Raw genomic sequence first — 24,604 nt, 5'->3', positions numbered from 1 at the left:
ACTTTATTTATATCTATTAAATTCCATATTATTGGGGCAGCTAGATGGCGCAGCGGATAGAGCACTAGCTCTGAATTCAGGAGGATCGGAGTTCAAATCTGGTCTCAAGACACTTAACACTTCCTAGCTGTGTGACCCTGGGCAAGTCACTTAACCCCAGCCTCAGGGGGGAAAAAAATTCCACATTATTTGATTGAGTTTATAATTCCATTTTCTAAAAAGTTTTTGGATCTCTATCCTGTCACGTAAAATAACTATTCTTCCTAGCTCCTTGCCATTGCCATACTCAATTTCTCATCTGAGTCATAGATTAAAATGTTGATGACAACAGGTTCTAAGATGCCATCTGGGATGAGCTCTCCTGCTTGCACTCTAGAAATCTGTTTCAGAGGCTGTTGCATCCAACCAAAAGCACGACTTCTAAAGTTCCATAGCTTATTTTTTCCATCATTAGGACATAGGCCAACAGGAAGAAGGGGAGAAATCTGTGCATGATCATGGAAAAATAAACAAACAAAAAACTGTCTTCTGTGCCTTGAAAAATTGAAAGACAATGGATATCATGGAAAGAGTCATAAATTTGGCATTTAAGAGAATCTGGACTCAAATCCTTTCTCACTCTCTTATTACTTGGGGCACATCACTTCGTTTTCCCTAAATGAATAATGAGGGGGACTTAGAATAGCTCTGAATTTGGGATCCTCTTTTTCATAGTTTGTGCTAGTTCCCAACCTCAAGGGAAAAAATGGAACCTATGAATCACAAGGTCAATAGATTTTAGAATTAGAAGATGGAAGGTATCAACCAGATTTAGATTAGAATCAAGGTTGAAGCCCTGGTTCTGACATTTATTGTATATGTGTAATTGAGCAACAGCTCAGTTTCTTCATCTGTAAGATGGGAATAATAGCATCTGCCTCTTAGAGTTGGTGTGAGGTTCAAATGAGATAATTATAAATACTTAGCATAATGCTAGGCACACAGTAAGTGCTTAGTAAATGTTTTTGTTGTTCAGTCTTTTTTCATTTGCATCTGACTCTTTGTCACCCTTTTTGATGTTTTCTCAGCAAAGATACTGGGGTGGTTTACTATTTCCTTCTCCAGCTCATTTGGCAGATGAGGAAACTGAGGCAAATAGGGCTAAGTGACTGATGAAATTATTTCCCAAGAACAGCTCCCAAATGTTAGACCTAGAAATTAAAGCCAAGTTTTCCTGACTTCAGGTCCAAGGCCCTTTCCACTGCCCTGAGCCTCTGCAAAAAATCAACCTCTGTGAGATAACATAGCTATTACCATCATGACTTTGATAAAACTTTTGGTCTTGAATTGAAGTAATACAACAAGACTGGCTTTCTCCAGTTATGCCTAAGGGGACATGTCACCTTATATATAAGGTAGAATGCCTTTATTTGTACAGAGTCAAATTGGAAGACACTTTTACTTTGCATGGGGTCAAACTTGAAGATGAATTTGGGTTTGCATGGGTCAAGTCAACAAGCACTTATTAAATGCTCACTAAATTCCAGGCAGGATGCTAAGCAGTAGGGATACAAAAATAAGCAGGAAGAAAGACCCTGCCCATAATAAATTTATACTCTAATGGAGGAAGACAACACAAGAAGGTGAAGAGGAGAAATCGCATTGGAAGGTGATTCCATCTTTATGGAATCAAATAGGAAGATATTTTCTGTGTTGTCTAGGGTTAAACTTGATGATTTTTTTTGTGTCATACAGAGCTAACCTGGAAGATAGGGGTGCTTCTTTCACTCCTCTCTTTTCTCATCTCTTTCAGCAAATCAAAGATCTTGAGCAGCAAATGAAAGACCTGGGGGAACAACTCCAAAAGAGTTGCAATGAGCAAAACCTCATCTCCAAGACACTGAAAGAGAAGAACAAGGTATCTTCTTTTTCCCCTCACCCCATGGAAACCAAGCTTTCTTCCCCTCTCATTTTAGGCCTTCTACCTAGAATAGGAGAGAGCTGGGGATAGAGGCTCCATCACTGGCTCCATCTCTGGATCCATAATTGACTATCCCAATAACTCCAGGACCAAAAAAAAAAAAAATCCTTATCCGGTGACTAGATTGAGTCTCCGTGCTGTCAGTTGGCTCCCTGGAAGATGGCCCCTGTGGGGGTAGAAAAATCCTAGGCCAGGGGATGGTTTCGAATGTTCCAAAAGGGTCTTTTTTTTTGTTGGGAACAATTGCTGGCTTTGGTTGTCCCCAGCCCATAATACAACCCTCTGGGTTGATCTCAACTTAGCCTGGAATTGATTCCCTCTTTGGATCTGGACTCTCCATTATGGGAAAACTCTTGAGTCCTACTTCCATCACTTGGGATCTTTATGAAATTAAATCCCATAGCATAGTATGATATGGGATGGTATGAGTAGAGTTCAGCATGGTATAATAGAGCATCACATGGCAATCTAATATAGTATAGTATAAATATGATATATAGGAAGCTACATGGTGAAATGGATGGAATAGTCGGCAAAACTTCTCTTTGTGTGTTCAAATCTGGCCTCAGAGACTAACTAACAGTGCCACTTAAGCAAGTCACTTCTCTCTGTTTGTCTGTTTCCACAATGTAAAATGAGCTGAAGAAGGAAATGGCAAATCACTCTAGTATTTTCGCTAAGAAAACCCCAAATAGGGCCATGAAGAGTCAGACATGACTGAAAATGAATAACAACATTATATTATATTGTGTGATACTGTAAAGTATAATAGAGTATAGTTCTAGTATGGTATAGTATTGATACAGTATACTTATGGTATGATATAGTACATCTGGTATAATAAAGTACAATTTAACATAGTAACATATTTAAATATTTCTTGGAAATTTCTCTTAAGAATCTCCCAAACTTATTATGGATTATTCAGCCTTCACAATGTCTCCTCCAGATAGATAGAAAAATATTATCCTCTATAGGATTTGGGAGTAGCTCTGCTTAATCTCTAGCACCATTCCAGTTCTAACAAATATGTTCTAACTTTTTTCTGGATCTAATATTCTATAAAATTCTAATCCTAACTTCTATGAAATTACCTCCCACCTCTTATATTCTGTGTCCTCTGTTCCTTTTCAGCTCTCATTTTCTATTTTCTAAAATTCCTTCCAATTTTACCATCAACATTCTAAAATCCTTCCTAACTGGCATCCTATCCCATGTTCTAGTGTTTCCTCTAGCTGTAACTTTCTGTTCTAGAAATTCTGGAGTCAGAAAATCTGATTTCAATGCCCAGCTCTGATGTCAATTTAGACAGGTCCTTTCATTTCTTTGAGCCTCTGTAAAATGAGAGAATTGGCTTTTGAAGTCATTTTTTCAGTTCATGATTTCAGAATCCTATGATCTGTTTTTCTGGCTCTGATATTCTACATTCTAATGCTTTCACCAGCTCTAATGCTGTGTCCTATATTCTTTTCAAACACTAATGCTCTCTGTAGTTTCATAATTTCAAGGTATATCCCATGATTCTCCTCTTTCTACGGTACAAAGAGATTCAATGAATTCACAAAGTAAAGTCAATTGCAAAAGTAGGTAACAAATTAAGAGGAAAAAATTTCTTGATCTTTAAAATAAGAGTACAAGGTATTATGTGTAAAAAAAAAAACATTCAAGGCAAGTTTTCTATGTAAGCTGAAAAAATAATAATAAAGTTAACTGGGGAGTTCACACCTTTTTTCTACTATTGTTAATATTTTAGTGAGACAGGATGATGTAGTAGGTAGTCAAGTCAATCAGAGTACATCCTGTGTGCCAGGCATTATCTCCCCACTAGGGCTACAAAAAGAGTTCTCAAAGAGCTTACTATATAATATGGGAGTGCTAACATGCAAATAACTGTGTTTGAATAAGATATATACAAAATATATTGGAAATATAATCTCAGGGAGAAGGATCTCAGGCATAGAATTAACTTTAGCTGAGACTTATTAAAGGAAGCCAGGGAAGCTTGGAGACAGAGAAGAAAAGAGATAGGGATGTAGCCTCAATCAAAAAGACCTCAAGTCAAGTCATACTTTGGATGTACATCACCTACATGACCCTAGGCAAGTCATTTAACTTATCAATGCCCAAAACAAATTTCTAAGATTATAAGTCGAAGAATAGTTAACTAAGTCAATGAATAATGGCTGGTTTGCCTTATCAGGATTCCTTCATACCAGTGAAAACATAACTATAGATCAAAATAAATTAAAATCTTCATAGGTCTTGGGTACTCAATAAATCTTTGTTGATTTGTGGATTTAAAAGATAATGAATCGAATTCTAGCAGAGCAAAAGCTCAAGGAATAGCATGAGATTTGAGCTGTAGCTCCAAGCCACTGACTTACTGTGTGACCACAGACAACTTACTAAAACTCTCTGGGCCTCAGTTTCCCCATTTCTAAAGTGAAAAGTGTTAAAGTGATTGAGTCCAGTGAGTGGTGTTGGACAGATAACTGGATTTGAAATCAGAGGACTTGATCTTGGCAAAGTAATTTCCTCTCTCAGTCCCCTCTGCTTTCCTATACTTACTTAGAACAAGTAAGTGGCTTGGACTAATGATTGTCTACAGCTTCTCAATCCTATGATGGATGCCCTTCTATTTAGAATTCAAAGGTTCCATGGTAGTGGAGTCCAGTCTGCATGAGCCAGAGAATGGTCAGCAGAGGGCAGCATCGCACACCACCATAGAACACCATTGGCAAGAAGCTTTGGGAACCATTTATTTCAGATTAAAGATATGGCTGGTTCAATCTGGGTCTTTGTGGCTCATGAGATGGAAGATAACCAACAACCAAACATTTGGTTGTTAAAATCCTGCTTTGCTGTCTAGATTGTTTTATAAGCTATATGTTCTTAGAGATCTAAGAGCAAAGGACTTGGGGGAGGTTGGGAAAGGAAAGGAGAGCAAGATTCAAGTCTAAGCTTCACTTTTCCACAAGTCAGAGTGATCTAAAGTCATGTTACCCCTGTGACTTCCCCAATTGCTTCCCCAGTAAAATGGAACTAACAGTTATGCATCACTGCTCCCCAATGTCCACTATTAGGGGGAAAAAAATCTCCTTAAATCATGATAAAAATAGGAACTGGTAGAAACAATGATTAGCTTACGTGAATTTTGTAAGTCATCCAGAATGAAGCCATAGTTAATAATTACCCCAAAGAGGAAAGCTGGGAAGAGGAAAAGCAAGGCTAGGTCCATTGCTTGGTCCTGTTTCCAAAAGATCATGTTTGTAGGCAACAGAGAAGGAATCAATAGAGAAGGAGAAGTTGGGCAAGTTGATAAAATGCTCTGTCTCAGTTTCCTCCTCTTTAAAATGAGAAGGAAACTCAGTGACCCCAGAATAGTGAGATGGGAAGAGACCTGGCTTTGGAATCAGAGCAGAAGGTTCATGAGCTGATCAATGGCACTTTCTCCCTGTGTGATATTGGGCAAATCAGTTTCATTCTCTGGGTTTTAGTTTTTCCAAATAGAAAATGGAATTCAGACAACTTCATCCATATGTATTCACCCCTGACTCCAAGAAGCCAAGTATTAGAAAATCCTTTCATCATTTCAGGCTGAAGAGAAGATGCAGGATGATTCCAAGAAGAAATTAATGCAGCTTCGAGAGATGGGGTGCAGAGAGCGCCTTATTAAAGACAATTTGGACAAAGCAGTGTGTCAGGTAGGGAGGTGCCAGGATACCAGGCATTCACCTGGCAGTGTTAAATATTTAAATTTTTCTGAATATAGATACTCCACAGAACAGCTGGTGAGAAGCATGTTTGTGAGAAAGAACAGAGTGAATGAATCATAGATGAGTCATGCTGAATCATGGGATGTCAGAACAAAAAAGTCCTAAGGAACAGAGAATGTTAGACCTGGGAGGGATCTCGGAGCACAGAACGTTAGAGCTGGAGGCAACATGGCACAAGTGCACATGAATAGCACATTTGAGATCAGAAGCCCTAGGTTCAAATCTCTGTCCTGTCACTTATTATCTGCATGAATCACCTAGCTTCCCTGGATTTACCCATCTCTGAAATGAGGAGGTTGAAGTAGGTGGCATCTGATCAAAATTGGTTCTAGCTCTATTGATAATATCGGTGTTAAGGGGACCTTAGAACTCAGGAGGTCGGAGCTGGGAGGGAACTTAGAACACAGAATGTCAGAGCTGGGAGGGCTTAGAACCCAGGATGTTAGAGCTGGGAGATACCTTAGAGCAGAGAATGTCAAACAGAGATCTCAGAATTAGAAGAAATCTCAGAACATAGAATGTTAGGTTGTAAGGAACCTTAGAGATCATGCAATTTATCCTTATCCCATTTTACCCATAATCCATGGCTTAGTGTTTTCCTAAGAAGATTGAGTCCAAACCTGATAATTTATTGAAAGAATAATTTTCTCTTTTGTTCTATTATCCTTATGGGAGTTACTACTGAAAAATCTCCAAATATAGCTCATGTTTAGGTTTCCATAAATTTGAATAAAGAGTTCTCAGATCCTATATCTCAAGGAAATCCTTATTATATATAGAAAATATAGGAAATCCTATATTCTCAGATCCTATATCTCAAGGAAACAGAAGCATATGGGGAGAAGGCAATCTTAATTTCATCCTTCAGGAGGGAAAACTGCAACAAAGGAGAGCCAATAAACAGATATGGGGAAAAAACACTAGGTGCTCACAAGTAATCCATAAACTCCCCTCATCCAGAAACAAAATTTGGAGTCACCATGAATGCAAATCTCCGAGATTGTCCCTTGTTCCTTTTAGAGTCCCCAGACTCATTTGCTAGTAAACCCTTCCTAGTAAAAGCAGTACAGTTAGGCAAACATTAATTTCTTAGTTTCATTCTTGTATTCAATGTTTTGAATGCTACCTAAGGCTTTCTTTTCAGAAGAGGCTGATACAGGCCTCAGTTTCTGGGTTCATAGGACAGTAAATGGCCTTCTCTTAAGTCATGTTGAGAGTCTAGGCACTGGGGACACTTGCAAGAAATCTTCTCCAAAGAAATAACATGTTATCTCGAATCTTCTTCCTCAGCCCTCCTATGACTAACAAGGCACATGCATTTCCAGAGACTGGAAGCTAAGCGGCTATGTCACTCAGTGAGAGGTTTCTCTTGGCTATGTCTCACTTCCTGATATCAGATATAATCACAATCATATTCATGATAATCAACATTTACATAGTGTCTAATATTACAAGGCATTGTGATAAATGCTTTATGATTACTGTTTCATTTGATCCTCTGGGATAAAACTCTGGGAGGTAGATGCTATTATTATCCCCTCTTACAGATAAGGAAACTGAGGAAAACATGGTTATGTGACTTGACTAGGATACCACTGCTAAGGCCAGATTGATGAGGGTCAGGAATGGAAGTAAGTAGGAGTTCAGCCAAACTTAAAGGGACCTAATCACCAACTACTTCTCCCTCCATGACAAGAGTCTTAAAATTTGAAGAGGTACTGTTCTCAAGAAATCAAATTAATAGAGACTTAAGCATCTGAGTAGTTTAAATGTGCTTGAATGGAGATTCTAAACCCTTTGGTGCTTTAGATGGCCACCTTGAAAGGAGACTAGGGTCCAGAAGAAGGATCTGAGGGCTGTCTCCTGGATGTATCTTATCCTCACCATTTTGGCATGGTACTTCAAAATGGCCCGAGAGATATAATCACCTTGGGGAGATCATAGGCCACCAGAATCTAGGAACCTTAGAATATCTCAAACATCTTGGCATCAGAGTCAATGGTGGCCAACATTAACTTCTTGCTCAATCATCAAAGGATTGGGTGCCTGCTAATATCAATTCTTGAAAGTCTTGAAAATCTAACTTCCCTGGATTTCCCCTTCTCTAAAATGATGGGTTGAAGTAGATGGCATCTGACTAAAATTGGTTCCAGCTCTATTGAGAATGTTGGTGTTGAGGGGATCTTAGAACACAGAATGTCAGGACCCTTAGAACAGAGTTTGTCAGGATTGGGAGGGACCTTAGAACAGAGTTTGTCAGGATTGGGAGGGCCCTTAGAACCCAGGAGGTCAGAGCTGGGAGGGCCCTTAGAACCCAGGAGGTCAGAGCTGGGAGGGCCCTTAGAACCCAGGAGGTCAGAGCTGGGAGGGCCCTTAGAACCCAGGAGGTCAGAGCTGGGAGGGCTCTTAGAACCCAGGAGGTCAGAGCTGGGAGGGCCCTTAGAACCCAGGAGGTCAGAGCTGGGAGGGCCCTTAGAACCCAGGAGGTCAGAGCTGGGAGGGCCCTTAGAACCCAGGAGGTCAGAGCTGGGAGGGCTCTTAGAACCCAGGATGTCAGAGCTGGGAGGGTCCTTAGAACACAGGATGTCAGTACCTTTAGAACAGAGTATGTCAGGATGGGAGGGCCCTGAGAACCTAGAATGTCAGAGCTGGGAGGGAACTTAGAATAGGGAATGTCAGAGCTAGGCAAATAGCTAGTTCTTATTGCTTTTACTCAAATTCTGAGACACTCCTCTCTCTTCTGGTCCTCTCATCCTCATTCACAATTGATTCTATAATTCTCTAGAGATTCTCCTCCATTATACTCCACCCTTTAGAATCCTCACTACTGTTAATAAATTCCCCTTGATCTTGGATATTCCCACTTCTCTCTTTTTCTAATTTCTTGAGCTATTGAGATCAAATGAAAACAAATTAAGATCAAATAAATAATTATTTATAAAATCCTTAGCATAGTTCGTGGCACATAGTAGGTACTTAACAAATACTTTTTTGAAAAAATGGAATCTTGATTTTTCCCTGTAGATGTTTAATCCATGACTAGCCTCTTAAGAACAAATGTTTCTTGAATCATGGTCCCCAAAGCAGTAGTTAGGGATTGTATTATATTTCCTAAATTTTTCATCTATTTCCTCCACTGGTCCATATATGGACCATATCTATCTATCTGGATATGGTCCATATATATCTGTAGCAGTGGTATTAAACTTAGAAAGAAACAGAAACCATTAAATTATGAATAAGGAACCCTGGGAACTATATATTGACTTGGAAAACCACTTATCAACCTTAACTATACTTTATTATATTCTTAATTACATTGTTGAACATTTGCCAGTTACATTTTAATTTGGTTTGGGCAACACTTGGGACTTTTGCAGGTCAAATAAAGTCCATGAGTTACATGTTTGATGTATCTGGTCTGTAATGTATTCCTATAACAAGACAGCTTTTTTCTCTCAGTCCGTCAGGTAGCATTTATTAAGCACCAACCGGGCTGCATAATGGAGATACAAATAAAGGCAAAAAACAAAACAAAATAAAGAAGCAATTTCTGGTCTCAAGAATCTCAAGTCCCTGCTCACAATCTGCTGAGGAAAACAACTAATTACAAATGAGATATATACAGGGCAAATTGGGGGTGGTCTCAAAGGGAAAGCACGAAGAATAAGGAGGACTGGGAAAGGCTTCTTGCAGAAGGTGGGATTTTAGCTGTGATCTGAAGGAAACCAAGATATGAAAAGAGAGTGTGAGAGTGTTCTAGGCCTGGGGGACAGCCAGGGAAGATGCCTGGAATCAGGACATGGGGTGTTTTACCCAAAGCACAGCAAAGAGATCAGTGTCCCTGGACCACAGTGTGTATGTGGAAGGAAGGAAGGTATAAGAAGATTGGAAAGTAGAGGGGCAGGTTATGAGAGCTTTAAAAGCCAAACAGAAATTTTTATTTGATCATAGTAGTAATAAGGAGCTCCTTTATTTACTTATTAAGTTTATTGAGTGGGAGTTATAAGATCTGGCCTACATTGTTGTGGTTGGTCAGTCATTTCAGAATCTTCTTGATCCCATTTGGGATCTTAGGGGGGACAAAAATATTGAAGTGGTTTGCCATTTCCTTCTCTGGTTCATTTTTACAGATAAAGAAACTGAGGCAAACAGGATTAAGTTTTTCTCAAGATCACATAGTTGGTGTTTGAAACTAGATTTGAACTCGGGGTCTTCCTGCCTCCAGGTCTGCCTCTCTATCCACCCAACTCCATTAAGGCTTACTTTTAGTAAAATTTAGTAAAATTAATTTGATAGCTCACTGCAGTATAGGGGGAGACAGACCCACCTGCAGGTTCTTACAGTAATCCAGTCGTGAGGTGATGTCTCTACCAGAGGGAGACAGTGTCAGAGGAGAGAAGGAGAGAATACAGAAGTATTCAATAGATGTCACAAAGGTAAAGTTGACAGGCCTTAACAACAAATTAGTTGTATTGATCTTCACCCAAATGTTCTTTTTGCTATACAATTGTATTCTATAGTCCCTCTCTACACTTTTGTTTTTACCTGTCCCTTTTTTTTCAGTCAGCTGGACACGACTGAAATGACAATAAAAATGTCCACTCATGGATTATCCCCCCTCCCTCCATCAAGCTTCAGTGAAACCTACGAAATCAAATTTACTGTTTTGAATTAAGACTTTTAGCTCACTTTGTTGGTCGTCATTTGATGTATTTGTGGATGGATGGATGGATGGATGGATGGATGGATGGATGGATGGATAGATGGATGGATGAATGGATGGATGGATGAATGGATGGATGGGTGGATGGATGGATGGATGGATGGATAGATGGATGGATGAATGGATGGATGGGTGGATGGATGGATGGATGGATAGATGGATGGATAGATGATTGCAGTAGATGAGTATGGATAGGTGGATGATAAATATAAATATATATAAACATATATATGTACATATATTTAAGACTATGGATTTTACTGTTTTTTTTTCAAAGATTTTCATTTTCTTTGCATTACCACATCTCCCTCCTGTTATTCTTCTTCACATATTTTAACTATTTTTGTGGCATCTTACTCAACAGGAAACTTTGCTTTTCAGTTTAAACCACTTTTGATTATATTTATAAGATACCAGGCATATACATTTTTACCCACTCATTTTAAGTGCAGTGCATTTCTAGTTAAGAGACCATCAGTAATTTATTTATTAAATCATAGTACAGAAATCTGAATCATGTCCTTAGATACCATTTTCTTAAGCAGCTTTTCCCTTCCATCCAATAGCAGGGAAATCAACTGGGTGACTAGGAGAAGGAGAGGTTCTAAGAGGGTAGAGAGGAGGTCACCTGAATGCCTCCCTCTCTATTGCTTAGTCTGGGACAAAAGCTTTTTTTTTCCCCATCCCTCACGCCCTGATGAATTTTTTTAAAGGTGTAAGCAGCAGAAACTGGACATATAGGACTGAGCTTCATTTTTTAATTCCTGTTTAATTTGTCTACCTTTCCTGAAGATGCTGCCTTATATATGGCTGCAGTTCTCATTGAGATAAAATGTTATAGGAAGAAATAATTCTAGTCCCATTTTACAGATGAGAAAACTGAGGGTCAGACTATCTGAGGTTCACCTAGCCAGCGAGTATCAAACCGAGGATTCAGCTTTAGGCCCCTTGATTTCAAGGCAAGTGCCCTTTTCAGTTGGTATCTGTCTCAAGATGCCTTTCAACTTGAAATCACGTGACCTCTCCCCCACACTTTTGCCCCATCCTAAACATGAAAGCAGCACCAGAGACTGACTGCCTGGCAACACTCCCAAAAGCGTGGCTCCAGACCTCCATGCTCATTACCCGCCTCACTATAGCTTTTGGCTAACAAGGTCATGGACATCTCCAGTGAATAATTGCCTAGAAGTCCCATTCACAGCCATTGTTCCCATCTTAGAACATGTCTGGCAGTCACATGGGACAATTAAGTCAGGCAGAAGGGCCTCCCAGTCAATTAAGGCCGGGCTTTCTGTTTTCTTCTGTGGTTCCCGCCTTCTCGCAGTGGGCAGCCTGAGATTTTTACGAGGCCTTGCCCCAGGCTTGCGCAAGGGGAGACGACAGATTGTAGACAGCTGACTATCTCCAGCCTGATGGTCACTCTTTCTGCTTCAGCTGGAACATTTCCGAAGTCAAATCATCGAAGCCATTTATGGCCGAGGGAAACTTCCTCAGTCCAGGATCGTCACCAACCAGCAGGTGAGTCCCACTTTTCAACAGCGGCTCCTTCACAGCTTGTCAAGTGTGAGTGACTGCAAATCCCATCCTGACAGCATATGTCCCCGTCTGTGAGGCTGGCACATCACTTTCTCCCTGTCACCACAGTGAAAAGATTTGTTTTGATTTTGTGAAATTTCTGGTATTAAAGCAAAAGCCTGGATGTTCTCGCAACATTTCCATGAAGTACTCATCCGATTCCTTTGAGACCAGGTGTCAATCACATGTGATTCACCTAAGTAATTTTCCTTCAAGGAGAATCCTTGATATAAGAGTTTTTTGAAGAGGGAAAGTAGGGGAAGAGATCCCAGATCTTTTATTTCATTGGGATAGGAAACTTCCAAAGTGGAAACTCCCTCTACCAATTCAGATGAGCATTTGAAAAACAATCTTTTTATTCATTATTTTATTCATATATATATTATTTATTAGTCTTTGTCACATATTTTATTTTCCCCAATTACATGTACAAACAATTTTTAACATTTGTTTTTAAATTTAGGGGTTCCAAATTCTCTCCCTTCCTTCCCAACCTCTTCATTGAGAAGGCAAACAATTTGAAATAGTTTATACATGTATGGTCATGCAAACAAATCTCTGCACTAGTCATGTGAAACTTGTAATCTTAGAGCAGGGATTCTGTACTCCTTGGAAAATCTAGTGAAGCTGATTTCTCAAAATGCTTTAAAATGGTTAACATAAAAATATATAGATCTTTGAAGGAAATCAATTAAATTGAATACATTTATAATTTTTTTAAAAATTCATGGGCCCCAAATTAAGAACCCCTCTTTATTAACTGCCACGATGGGGTTAGGTAACTTGTAGAGGATCACATAGTTGTCACTGAATGACAGTTTGGATTTGAGCACAAGTTTTCTTTATCCTGGAGCCTTTAAAAGTCTGTATCTCTTAATACTTCAATTAGATCTGGTCTTCTCACTTAGTTCATCCTTGGGATTTGTGGCCTAGCCGGTTGACCACAATTCCCGCTGTTATTTACTCCTATTCTCCTGTTCCATCTCTGCAGGTTCTAATGGCATAATCTCCTCTCCTAGTAGTTTAGGCAAGAAAGTTCCCCACAATCCAAAAAAAGAACTATGGAGATTGAAAGTAAATCAACACCTGCTATATTCACATCTTTTTTCTGATTTTTTTCCTCTTCCATGATTTTTCCCTTTTGTTCTGATTTTTCTCTCCCAACATGATTCATAAAGAAATATATGTTTAAAAATAAATAAAGTTACACATTAAAAAGAAAATTCCCCTCACTCAGGCCCTGTCCAAAGAACTGGGCCTTAGGGCAGAGATGCTGTTATTCCCTATGTGCACATGGATTCCAATTGCTGCCTTTTAACTGACCACTGATCATGTCTGTGATCACTCATGTTCTGTCCTGCCATTGAGTTTTATGACTCAAATAAACATCTTACTAACTCTGCAATAAGGCAAAGATAGATAGAGGTCAAGCATAAGGCAGTGAGCTTTTGTAAGGCTAAAAATCTCCTGGTGTTATTCCAGGCATCAGCCAGACATGCTCCATTTGGAGCCAGAGGTTCTGGGTTCTGACTCAGGCTCTGGAACTAGGGGCAGGTCACTTATCTCTGGACCTCAGTTTCCTTCCCTGCAACAATGAAATGATTAGACTGATCGGTCAAATAGCACTAAAGTATGGCCTCCTAGGCGCCAGGCACTGAGATGGATTGGAAGATCTCAAAGACCCTTCACAGGATACTCTGAAATGCCACCTTTAGAATCTCCTCCAAAACCTACCTCCATTGTCTTCTTGATGCTTTTTGAATCTTATACTCCTATCATTGCTAATAACTGACCTCACACAAATATTTCTTTGTAACAGAAAAAACCAGCTCATTCAAATTCTGTATTTAAATACAGCTAGGCACAATGGGGCAGCTAGGGGCACCATAGTGCATCATGCACCCAACCTGCCATTATGAAAACTGATCTTCCTGAGTTCAAATCTGACCTCAGACACTTACTAGCTGTGTGATCCAGGGCAAGTCAGTTAACCCTGTCAGCCTCCATTTCTTCCATTGTAAAATGAGCTGGAGAAGGAAATGGCAAGCCAATCCAATATATTTGACAAGATATTGAAAAATGGGGTCATAAAGAGTGAAAAATAACTGAACGACAACAATCAAGAGCAGTCTTGATTCCAAAGGACCAGTGGTGATCAGTGTCTCTCACTCCTCTTATTGGAGAGATGGTGGGTTATATGTAGCATTATCAGGCTGTTGCATATACTGTCAGATGTGGTCATTCTGATAGCCTTGACACTCTGCACTTCTGAGAGGTGATCATTATTAGTTTTCTGGAATTAGTCTTGACATATAATCTCAACTCTGATGTCATTTCATGTTGCCTCTTCAATAATAACTCATCAGAATAACTGGTATTGATCAATCACATTTCTATAGTGTTTTAATTCTACCCAGTAGCCTCCTTTTCATATCTACTACATATGAAGTATGTAGTAGAAGAATTGTTCTCATTTTCCCAGAGAGGAAACAGGCTCAGAAAAGTCATAGGATCATAGACCCAAATCTGGACAGGACTTCTAAAATCATCAAATCCAACTTGCCCATTTTACAAAAAAGAAAAAGAAACCCCAAAAGACTCATAACTTTAGATCTAAAACAGGAAGAAAATTTAAAGCCATCAAAGCCAATTCCATCATTTTACAAAAGAGGAAACTGAGGCTGAGGAAGTAAGGAAAAATGACTCATCTAAGTTAACACAGGTAGTATCAAAAATAGTGGTCAAACATAATAAAAAATTTAGAACAGGAAGGAATTTTTCCCCCAACTTAAGTGATGAGCAAAACTGAGGCCTAGTGAAGCTGTGTAAATGGCCCAGCAGCTGGTAAATAACAGAGTCACAATTGGAACCCAGATCCTTTGAGCCTCCATCTAGAACTCTTTTTACTATATATACTACCTTTCAACAGATAACTCATTTGTTATCTCTTTAGAGTTAAGATACTTTCACAACTAAGTTCCTAGGAAGGATAGAGGAAAATTTTATTCTCATCATATAGAGATAGAAATTAAAATTCAAAAGGGAAAGGGACTTGCCCATGAATACACAAGTTGGTTAATCAGTAGGAGAGCCCAGTCTATGATTTTTCCAGTGATGAGTCATGAATCCATGCCAAGCTGTGGGATTGAAATTACCTTTTTCCCAGCATTCCTCAGTTTTCACACTTGCTTTCACACTTTTATCAGAGCTGCTCCAACTTAGCCCATTTTTTGATGGTTGTTTGTTCTTTCCCACAACCAGCTGGTAGAAACCATCTCCCATGTCATCGAGGACAACTTCAAATTGCAGAAGAAAAATATCACCATGAATAAGAGCAGCTGGTCCAATGACACCAGTAAGGAGGAACTCTTGGTCCAAATGGGAAAGCTGAAGGCCTTCTTGGAGGACTGCCAGGTCACTTGTGCACTTTAGTAAATGCCAAGTTAGTTTAGTTTTTGCTCTTCTTGTTTTGAAAATCATCCTGCTCTAGAGTAGGAAGGATTCGTGGGACATATTAATGCAGTTCTTATATAAGCTTATTGCTCATAGAGCAATTAAAAATGTCAGAACTGGAAGGGAGCTTAGAACACAAAATATCAGAGCTGGAAAAAAACATAAGAACTAGGAGGGAGCTTGGAACACAGAATATCAAAGCTAGGAAGGCTCTTAAAACACTTATGTCAAAACTGGAAAGGAACTTAGAACACAGAATCTCAAAGCTGTAGGGGACTTCGTTCACAGAATGTCAGAGCTGGAAAAGACCTTAGAATACAGAATATTAGAGGTAAAGGGGAACTTAGAACAGAGAATGTCAGAGCTGAGAAAGACCTTAGAACACAGAATATCTGTGCTGGGAGGGAGCTTAGAACACAGAATATCAAAGTTGGAAGGGCACAGGATGTCAGTGCTGGAGAGCCCTTAGAACAAAGATTATAAGAGCTATAAGGACTCTTAGGACTAGAATGTCAATTCTGGAGGACCCTTAAAATACAGATTATAAAAGCTAGAGGGACTCTTAGAACACAGAATGTCAGAGCGGAGGAAAGCTTAGAAAATAGGACATCAGGAAAATATAGGGAATAAGCATTTATATAATACCCACTATATAAATATAGTGCCAGATACTATGCTAAGTGCTTTTACGACTGTTATCTCATTTGATCCTCACAACAACCCTGAAAAGTAGGGAATATTATTATCCTGATATTTTAGCAGAGGAATTTGAGGCAGAAGTAAAGTGACTTGCCCAAAGTCATATGTCTGTGACTATAATAGAACTCAGGAATTCCTGATTCCAAAAACAACTACTGATGTTTATATAGTATTTTAAGGAGTACAAAGGACTTTGCATAGATCATAGAGTCCTTCCTGGCACTCATTTTTCATAGAAAAGGAAACTGATACCCATAGAGAGATAAGTATTTGCAAAATCACATAGTAAGTAGCAGAGCCAATACTTATGTCCAGACCTTCTAATTCTCAATCTTGTATTCTTTATGCTATAGCACATTATATGTGTTTGAGACAAATTGTCCAAATTCAGGCCTCACCTGACCCTACTGTATCAGTCTGTTCTTTATCCCAACAGCTTCCATTTCTGGCCCCCATCCCCAGCCAGCCCTCAAATCCCACTTTTGCCAAGGCTCAACACATTTCCTTGAGCTAACTGCTGCTGGTAATATTTCACTCAAACATCATTTTCTTCACCTGAATAACAACTTATTAAGCAAAGTGGTCAGAACAGAAAAAGATAAGATTTGGAGTCAAGTTCACAGTCCCATGATAATCTCCATACCTTTAACTGGGCTTCTTCCCCTGTAAAGTGATAAAGTTAGACTTAAGTGATCATTAAGATTCCTTTCAACTCTTAAATCCCATGCTTGCATTCCCCAGCTATTCAGACATGATTTGAATGGTCACTATAACCCAGAATAACCCTGAGACTTTGCTGGTATTATATGTATCTTCCTTCAGCAGAGGGATTTGTCTGGAAAGAGAAAATAAAAGTGCCTTCCAAAAATCTACAATTCCTGCATTAAGTGTATTTGTCTGTTGTACAGATGGGTTGGTGCCACCTTGGCAAAGTTTTGATATCTTACAGCGGTGGAAGGGCGGCTTCTGTGAGTTCACTCTGAAAGCCAGAATGTGTGACTACCCAAACAGGATAAAGGCGCACTTTCATCCTGCCCTTGATTTTATTTCTGGCACCTCTCCCCGCAGCGGTCTGCCTCAGAAGCAAAAAATTGAGAATTTTCCAATTATGCCAAATTGGCATCATGTTCACAAATCTAGGAACTGGGCTGAGATTTCTGTCAACAGGCATTTTGATGTAGCAGCTGGTAGACCACTGGATAAAGAGCTGATGTCTCTGATGTCAACTAATTTTGTGATCTTGAGCACGTTCCTTTAATCTCCCTTAGACCTCTGTTTCCTTATTTAGAATGTGATGGGAAGATGGGAAGAGAAAAGAAGAAGAATTCACAAGGTTATTGTGAGGATTGAATGAAGTAATTGTTACAGAGTGTCTCCAAAATGTTTTAATTCATAAAACTATTAAAGATTAATAACAAAAACTTTGCAAAACCTAAACTATATCTTCAGTGGTGGTGGGGATGCTGTTGATGATAATGATGTACAAAAATGATAAGATTTGGCCCTAGTTTTTTAAACAAAATCTAGTATGGAAATTGATTTTGGAAATCCTTAACTTCCCTTAACCTTCCTGGACTTCAGTTTCCTGATCTGTATAATGAGGCATTTAAATCAGATGACCTATGAGATCCCTTTCATCTCTCAAGCCATGAGCCCATAAGCTTTTTGTAAATTCTGTGTTCCTAGCAACCTGGTCCCTTCTGCATGGCCCAAGTATTTACTCATTCTCTTATCTTTGCCCAAGTTACTGCATAAGCTTAGAGTGGCCTCCCTTTCTCCCTCTTTACTCCTAATATCCTTATGATTATCATTATTGTTGTTATTGAAAATAGCAATAATTATATTATACAATGTTATATAATTTGTTTAATATATTAGAGTATGTAAAATAATGTAATATATAACATAATAATATGACATATAACCTATGTTTTATTATATGACATGAATTATTATATGTTATATAGTATATGGTGTGTTATAATATATTGTTATTAAGGATTAGTATATAGTATATAGTAAATGGTATGTTATAATCCATTGTTATTATATAATAATAATATAATATAATATAATAACAAGAATATACACAAAGCTCAGAAATTTGCAAAGCATTATACAATTCATCTGACTAACTTCATACGGGTCCTTCAGGAATGGCACTACAGGTGTCATTGTCCCCATTTTGCCAAGTGTAGAATCTGAGACTTAGTAAAGTTAAATGATTTGCCTGTGGCTACACAGTTAATAAGGCCTTTGTGGGCTCTGATGAGTAATTCATGCCCAGCTCATGCTCCTTCTCCAGGAAATCTTTCCTGATTGCCCCCTGGTCATTTACAACATCCCTCCTCAGAACATACCTAACATTTTCTTACTATTGTTTCTGCGCTTCTCATAAAATGCCGAGTATTAAAAATATAGCATTCAGTGAGGGCAGGTCTGTGTCTTATCTGAAACAAGGACATCTCCTAAGACCTTTGTATAAAACAGACATTGAAGAAATGGTATTTTGCATGAATAAAAAGGAGTTGGTCTAATATGGCCATCATAAACTAAAACCCAGCATGGATAAAGGACAAGGAAGCCACAGAGAAATTTAATATAACTAGACACATCAGTCGCCCTCCCATTCCCCTTAACCAGACTGCATATTTGACACTGTTACAGGTAGAGAGGAAGGATGAGCAAAATGGAGAAGGCCATACTCTAGGAATTCTTTGGGGGTCCTTTGAGTCCTGTCCCATCCATAACTTCTGCTGTCATCTTACCTTTTTCAGATTTGCTTGAGATTGTCTTGCTGTAGCAATGACTTGAAAAAGCAGCTCAGTCACCTTCAGAAGTTCTCCGTGGATGCCTCTGTGACGTGGCTGCACAAAGCAATTGTGGAGATCCTGCAGGTGGTGGTGTTCTGGGTGGAGAAGTTTGAGCATCTCCTGAAGGATGTGGGCATTGAGCTGTCTCACTCTGACAAAGGTCCTTGGGTCTACTAGATCAGCTGCCTTTTCTTCTCTATCTTTATTTCATCCTACCAGTTCTAATTTTGATGAATCACTAAAGTGAACCAATCAAGTATCTATTAGCCCCCTCCTATGTGCCAGGCACTGGAGCTACAAAAACAAAAATGAAACTATCCTAAGACCAAGAGGACATAGAATAACCATAGGATCATGGATTTAGAACTGGGAGCTATTGGGTCCAATCTCCTCATTTTTATCAAGCATTTATTCCACTCCCTCCTGTTTTTCCACTTGTCCCAAAAAAGAAAAACAAAATCCTTGAAACAAATCAAGTCAAAAAAAATTTTCTGATATTGTCCATGTCCAGAAATGTCTCATTCTGCATGTTTATTCCATCATCTCTAGCTCTGATATCTTGTGTTCTAAGGACCCTCCCAACTGTGACATTTTGTGTTCTATACCAGCTCTAATATTCTGTGTTCTAAGGGCCCTCCCAGCTCTGACATTCTGTGTTCTAAGGGCCCACTCAGCTTTGACATCTTGTGTTCTAAGGACTCTCCCAGCTCTGGCATTTTTTGTTCTAAGAGCCCTCCCAGCTCTGACCTCCTGGGTTCCAAGGGCCCTCCCAGCTCTGACATTCTGGCTTCTAGGGGCCCTCCCAGTTCTGACATTCTATGTTCTAAGGGTCCTCCCAGCTCTGACAGTTTTTGTTCTAAGAGCTCTCCAAGCTTTGACATTCTGGGTTCTAGAGGCCCTCCAAGCTCTGATATCCTGTGCTCTTAGGGCCCTCCCAGCTCTGACATTTTGTATTCTAAGGATTTTTCCAGTTCTAACATTCTATGTTTTCTAAGATATATCCCATTTATAATAGTCTACATCCCTCATGCCTTTACCATTCTGTGCTCTACAGTTACAGCTGGAACATTCAATGATCTAAGGCTGGAACATTCAATGATTCCAAGTCTAAAGTACTTCTAAGGTCCTTTCCCATTCTGGTGACATTCTTTGGTCCCATGAAATCTTATTGGGAAAAAAAGGCTTTGGAAGCATGTTCTACATATTCTCTTTCTCTTGTCTCATTTTGCTTTTATACTCTACTGTACTTTCCAATCCCCAAAATTAGTTTTTCCCTAATACTTTTGGAAATCTCAAATCATTTTAATGGTTAGAGTGAAATTCTCCTGAATTTCCCCAAAGGAACCTAGTTTGAACTGAATCAAATTGAAATAACTACATGTCAGAGCATCAGAATTCCAGTGGTGTTAGAATTATGAGAGACTATATTCTCTTGTTATAATTGCTTAACTCTGAGAAGGCACAAGATAAAAGACTGAGGATAATGGAGACAAGACACAACAAGCTGAGCTTAATGTTCCATTACCCTTTATTTCGTCAGCTTGGACAGAATGTTGGTGCCCAAATAAGATTTCTTTTCCAGGGGATTATTATGCCAAAGTCCCAACCTAGAAAAGAGAAATAAGCCATATGGTGCCCTCTAGAATGGGTGAGGCTACCTTGGGGGAAGACCAAGTTCCCCTTCACTAAGTGACCCCTTGTAGGGATGAGACAGTTGTTTCATTAGTTAGTCTGGATGCTTCTCTGAACTCCTTATCTAGTCAGTCTCCCCAGGAGTGGTCCCTCCAAACTTGAATCTCTCAAGCTGCTCAATTTTATTCTCCTGTACACACTTTGATGAAGTAATAAAAATCAAAGGATGTCAAATCTGGACAGGACTTGAAGGAACATTTACTTCAGTCCACTCACATTATCGAGGAGAAAATTGAGACCCAGAGAGAAGTGACTTTCCCAAGAAGTGACTCATAGAAAGTGAGGGACAGAATGCCCATCTCATGAATCCTAAGTCATACTCTCTTGCCCGCTCTTATACCCATGCTTTCTCTGTAGGAGACTGGAAATCTCTTGTGGGTAGGAAGCAGTGTCATTTTACCTTTGTGTCCCCAATGCCTTGTATATATACTCAGAGCTTCCTAAATGTATTTTTAATTCAACTGAATTGATCAGAGACTGACTCCTGTAACATACTTCCTGTTAAAGAGAGCAGCAGCAGAGGAGTTCATCAGCACCAATACTAATAAGCACTTATTGAGTTTTTTCTGTATGAAAGACCTTGTGGAAGTTTCTGGGGACACAAAGAGAGCTCAATCATAGAAAATACATTCTGGAGATGCTTGGAGTAAGCTCATTTAAAGCTTATTCCCAACCCAAAAATACATTAAGTAGCTGCTGGTCTTCTTTTTAAAAAAAATTTTTTTTTCAATTCAGAAAAAAAAAAACTCTTTTGGGGATGCTAAGTGGTGCAGTGGGTAGAGCACCAGCCCTGAAGTCAGGAGGACCTGAGTTCAAATGTGGTCCCAGACACTTAATACTTCCTAGCTGTATGACCCTGGGTAAGTCACTTAACCCCAATTACCTCAGTTTAAAAAAAACAAACAAACAACCCTTTTCTCTCTAACCTTCCTCAACTGAAAAAGAAGAAAAACAAAGTCATAGTAACATGTAAGCATAATTAAGCAAAACAAATTCCCTACCATAATAAAAAAATACACATCTTATTTTTCACCCAGTCTATCACCTCTCATCAGGAAGTCTTTTTCAATGCTCACTTAAGTCTTTTGATTGTCCAGTCGATATTTCTGAAGGATTTCCACAATAGCTGGTACATAATAGATGCTTAAGAATTGCTTGTTCCCTCCCATTTCTCCCATCAGACTTAAAGCTGGGGAAGAGCCGGGAAGTCTATCTGATTGTAGGATGGTGACATGTAAAGCTGAAAGGAGCTCTGAGAAGTCATTTAGTGCAGCTCCTCATTTTATAGATGAGGAATAGAAATTAAATATCTTGCCCAAGATCACATATGTAATCAGGTGGCAGAGTGGGATCCAAATCCAGGTTCTCTTATTCCAAATTCCAGAATTCATTCCATTGGACCACACAGGGCTATCTCCAGGTCTCATTTTATACTTGAGAAAATCCTGACAGCAATTAATGGCAGAGTTGGGATTCAAGCCTAGGGCCTCTGGTTGGCACTAATCTCCTGCTTCTAGAAAGAGAAAGCCTCAGAAACTACTCCAACTTTGCTATGTGTTCATCCGCTATTGTATGTGGTCCAAGTTCCCATTTGGGAGGGAGACATCAGCAATGGCAGCAGCCAATTAGAGAAAAGGGAAAGGGAGGCAGCAGGAGAACATGGAACCTATGGCAAGCTGGCCAGTGACTCTCTGAAACCCTGGGTCCTAAGTTTTACACAGGGTCTCTCACTCTCACAGATAGGGCCTGTACAAAGGAAGGTTCTAGCGGTCAGGGATTCTTATGGTTGTTGTTTTGTATTCTCTTTAGTTACTGATAAAGCCTTTGGAGTTCTCATTAATTTTTTAATTTGTAATTTTATATTTATAAAAATTATAAAATTTTATATAAAAATACATAATTTTATATAAAACAGGCAATTTTACATTTAATTTATAAATAAAGGAAATTATAAATTTCAGTTAGGGGTTAATGAATATTTAAAGGTTATTTTTTTTAATTAGCCAAGTTCATAGATCCCTTGAAATCTGGTCTGGGAAGCCAAGTTATGAACTCTTGCTCTAGGAGATATTTTTCCAATATGTCCTTCAGAAGTCAAGATAACAGAGTCAATGTTGTAGATGTTAAGTGGATAGAAATCACAGGAAGGTAGATCATGAATTTAAAGAAGGAAGAGTCTCCTAATAGTGCTGTTCAACAGTTGAATTAGGATATACTTCAGTAAGTGGTAAGCCCCCAGTTACTGGAGGTGACTACCATCTGCCAGTAATCCTAAACTGGAGTCAAAGTGATTGAGCCTTCTTTCTCCCTTATGTCAACTAAGCACATCTTTAGACAAATCCAAACATCTCTTCTTTCACAGGGAGGTTTGCAAAGTCCAACAGCCCACTCATTGCACTAACTCTGTGACCTTGGGCCTCTCCCAGCTCTGACATCCTGTATTCTAAGGACTCTCCCAGCTGGGACATTTGTGTTCTAAGAGCTCTTCCAGTTCTGACATTCTGGGTTCTAAGGTCCTTCTTGGTCTCACATTCTATGTCCTAAGGCTCCCTCTAGTTCTAATATTCTATGTTTTAAGAGCCCTCCCAGCTCTGACATGCTGTGTTCTAAGGCTCCTTCCAACTTTGGTATTCTGTATTTTGAGGTCCTGTGACATCCTAGACTCTGAGGACTCGCCTAGCTGTGTCATTCTAGTTCTCCATCCTCTTCTAGATCTAGTATTCTAGTATTCCAAGGCCTTTTTGTCTCTGACATCCTGAAAACCTTAAACCTTTGCAATTCAAGTCTAGCTAAGTCCTGGAATGCTTGTCCCTAGAAGGGCTGTTACTGAGAGATGGATTTGGGGTCGCAACTCCCATCCCCTCAGTTATAGACGAGCTGCGCGCTGCATTGGCAGAAGGTATACTCCTTCCAATGAAACCTCATATGTTTGGGGCATTGATAAGATATATTGCCAAGCAATGGAGTGCCCCATTCTCTGCCTTTAATGTGGAAAAACATAGTTTATCCTTACTCAGAGTCTTGACAATTGTCCTGCATGGAACGGATAGATTTTCTTCATTTTCCTACTCTTGAGCACACTTTGGGTTAGCCAAGATGTCATGGAAAAGCAAAAAGTGACTCATCCTGGGTGTCATCCAGAGTTCAAATCCTGCCCACATCCTGGGCATATCTCTTAAAACCTCAGTAGTCTAGGCAACTTTTTGAGACTAAAAAATTTAGAGGGAGGTGCTGATCTGCACTGGTAGACAGCTTTTTCTCAATCTGGGAGTTCCTAAGTCAGTGAAATCAAAGACCAAGTCTGCCTCACCATTTCCCCTCTGACTCAGTTTCCTCATCCATAACATACACACACACACACACACACACACACACACACACACACACACACACACACACACACTGTTACCAGGTATTCTATTGAGAAATCCAAATTAATGATACTAATTGTCTTTTTTTGCATCTTCCTTAAGGAGTGCCCTCATATTTGACTAAGTTTCTGGAAAATCATAAGAAAATTGCAAAGAAGAACCAGGACCTCCAGGTAATATTGCATTTTTGTTTCATTTTAATTCATTTCAGATAGCAACTATGCTACTTAGCATCGGTGCAATTCCTTGGATGTTTGGAGCTTTTTAATAACTTAGCTAGTGAAGCTACTCCCTCCCACATGAGAGACAGAAAAGGGATCCATAGGATGAGGTGGGGGTGGGGGAGAATATTACACAACTCTGCTAAAAGAGACTTGCAGACATGTATTCAAACCCATCATTTGAGAGAGATGGAACTAAAGCCCAGATGATGAATGACATCTGTCCATAGTTGGATAATAAAGTAGTGCTCAATTTGAAGTTAAAACTAAACCCAGCCATCATCTTGTCCCAGAACAGGGACCTTTCTGCTACACTTT

The 24,604-nt window shown here is 39.3% G+C and overlaps 1 protein-coding gene across 1 annotated transcript in view; it reads left to right on the top strand.

Moving 5' to 3' along the window:
- FHAD1 (forkhead associated phosphopeptide binding domain 1) overlaps positions 1–24,604 on the top strand; it is a 166,164-nt gene that overhangs the window by 63,785 nt on the left and 77,775 nt on the right. Inside the window, exons 9-14 of the mRNA XM_074302568.1 lie at positions 1,793–1,897; positions 5,557–5,664; positions 11,897–11,980; positions 15,299–15,451; positions 18,967–19,162; positions 24,168–24,238. Coding sequence (XP_074158669.1) covers positions 1,793–1,897; positions 5,557–5,664; positions 11,897–11,980; positions 15,299–15,451; positions 18,967–19,162; positions 24,168–24,238 — 717 coding nt within the window. The remainder of the gene's footprint in view (positions 1–1,792; positions 1,898–5,556; positions 5,665–11,896; positions 11,981–15,298; positions 15,452–18,966; positions 19,163–24,167; positions 24,239–24,604) is intronic.

The sequence above is a fragment of the Sminthopsis crassicaudata genome, chromosome 3 (assembly GCF_048593235.1).
Source record: "Sminthopsis crassicaudata isolate SCR6 chromosome 3, ASM4859323v1, whole genome shotgun sequence".
In the NCBI taxonomy this organism is placed as follows: Eukaryota; Metazoa; Chordata; class Mammalia; order Dasyuromorphia; family Dasyuridae; genus Sminthopsis; species Sminthopsis crassicaudata.
Note: the sequence above shows the minus strand (reverse complement) of the source record. Positions and strands in the feature narration are given on the sequence as shown.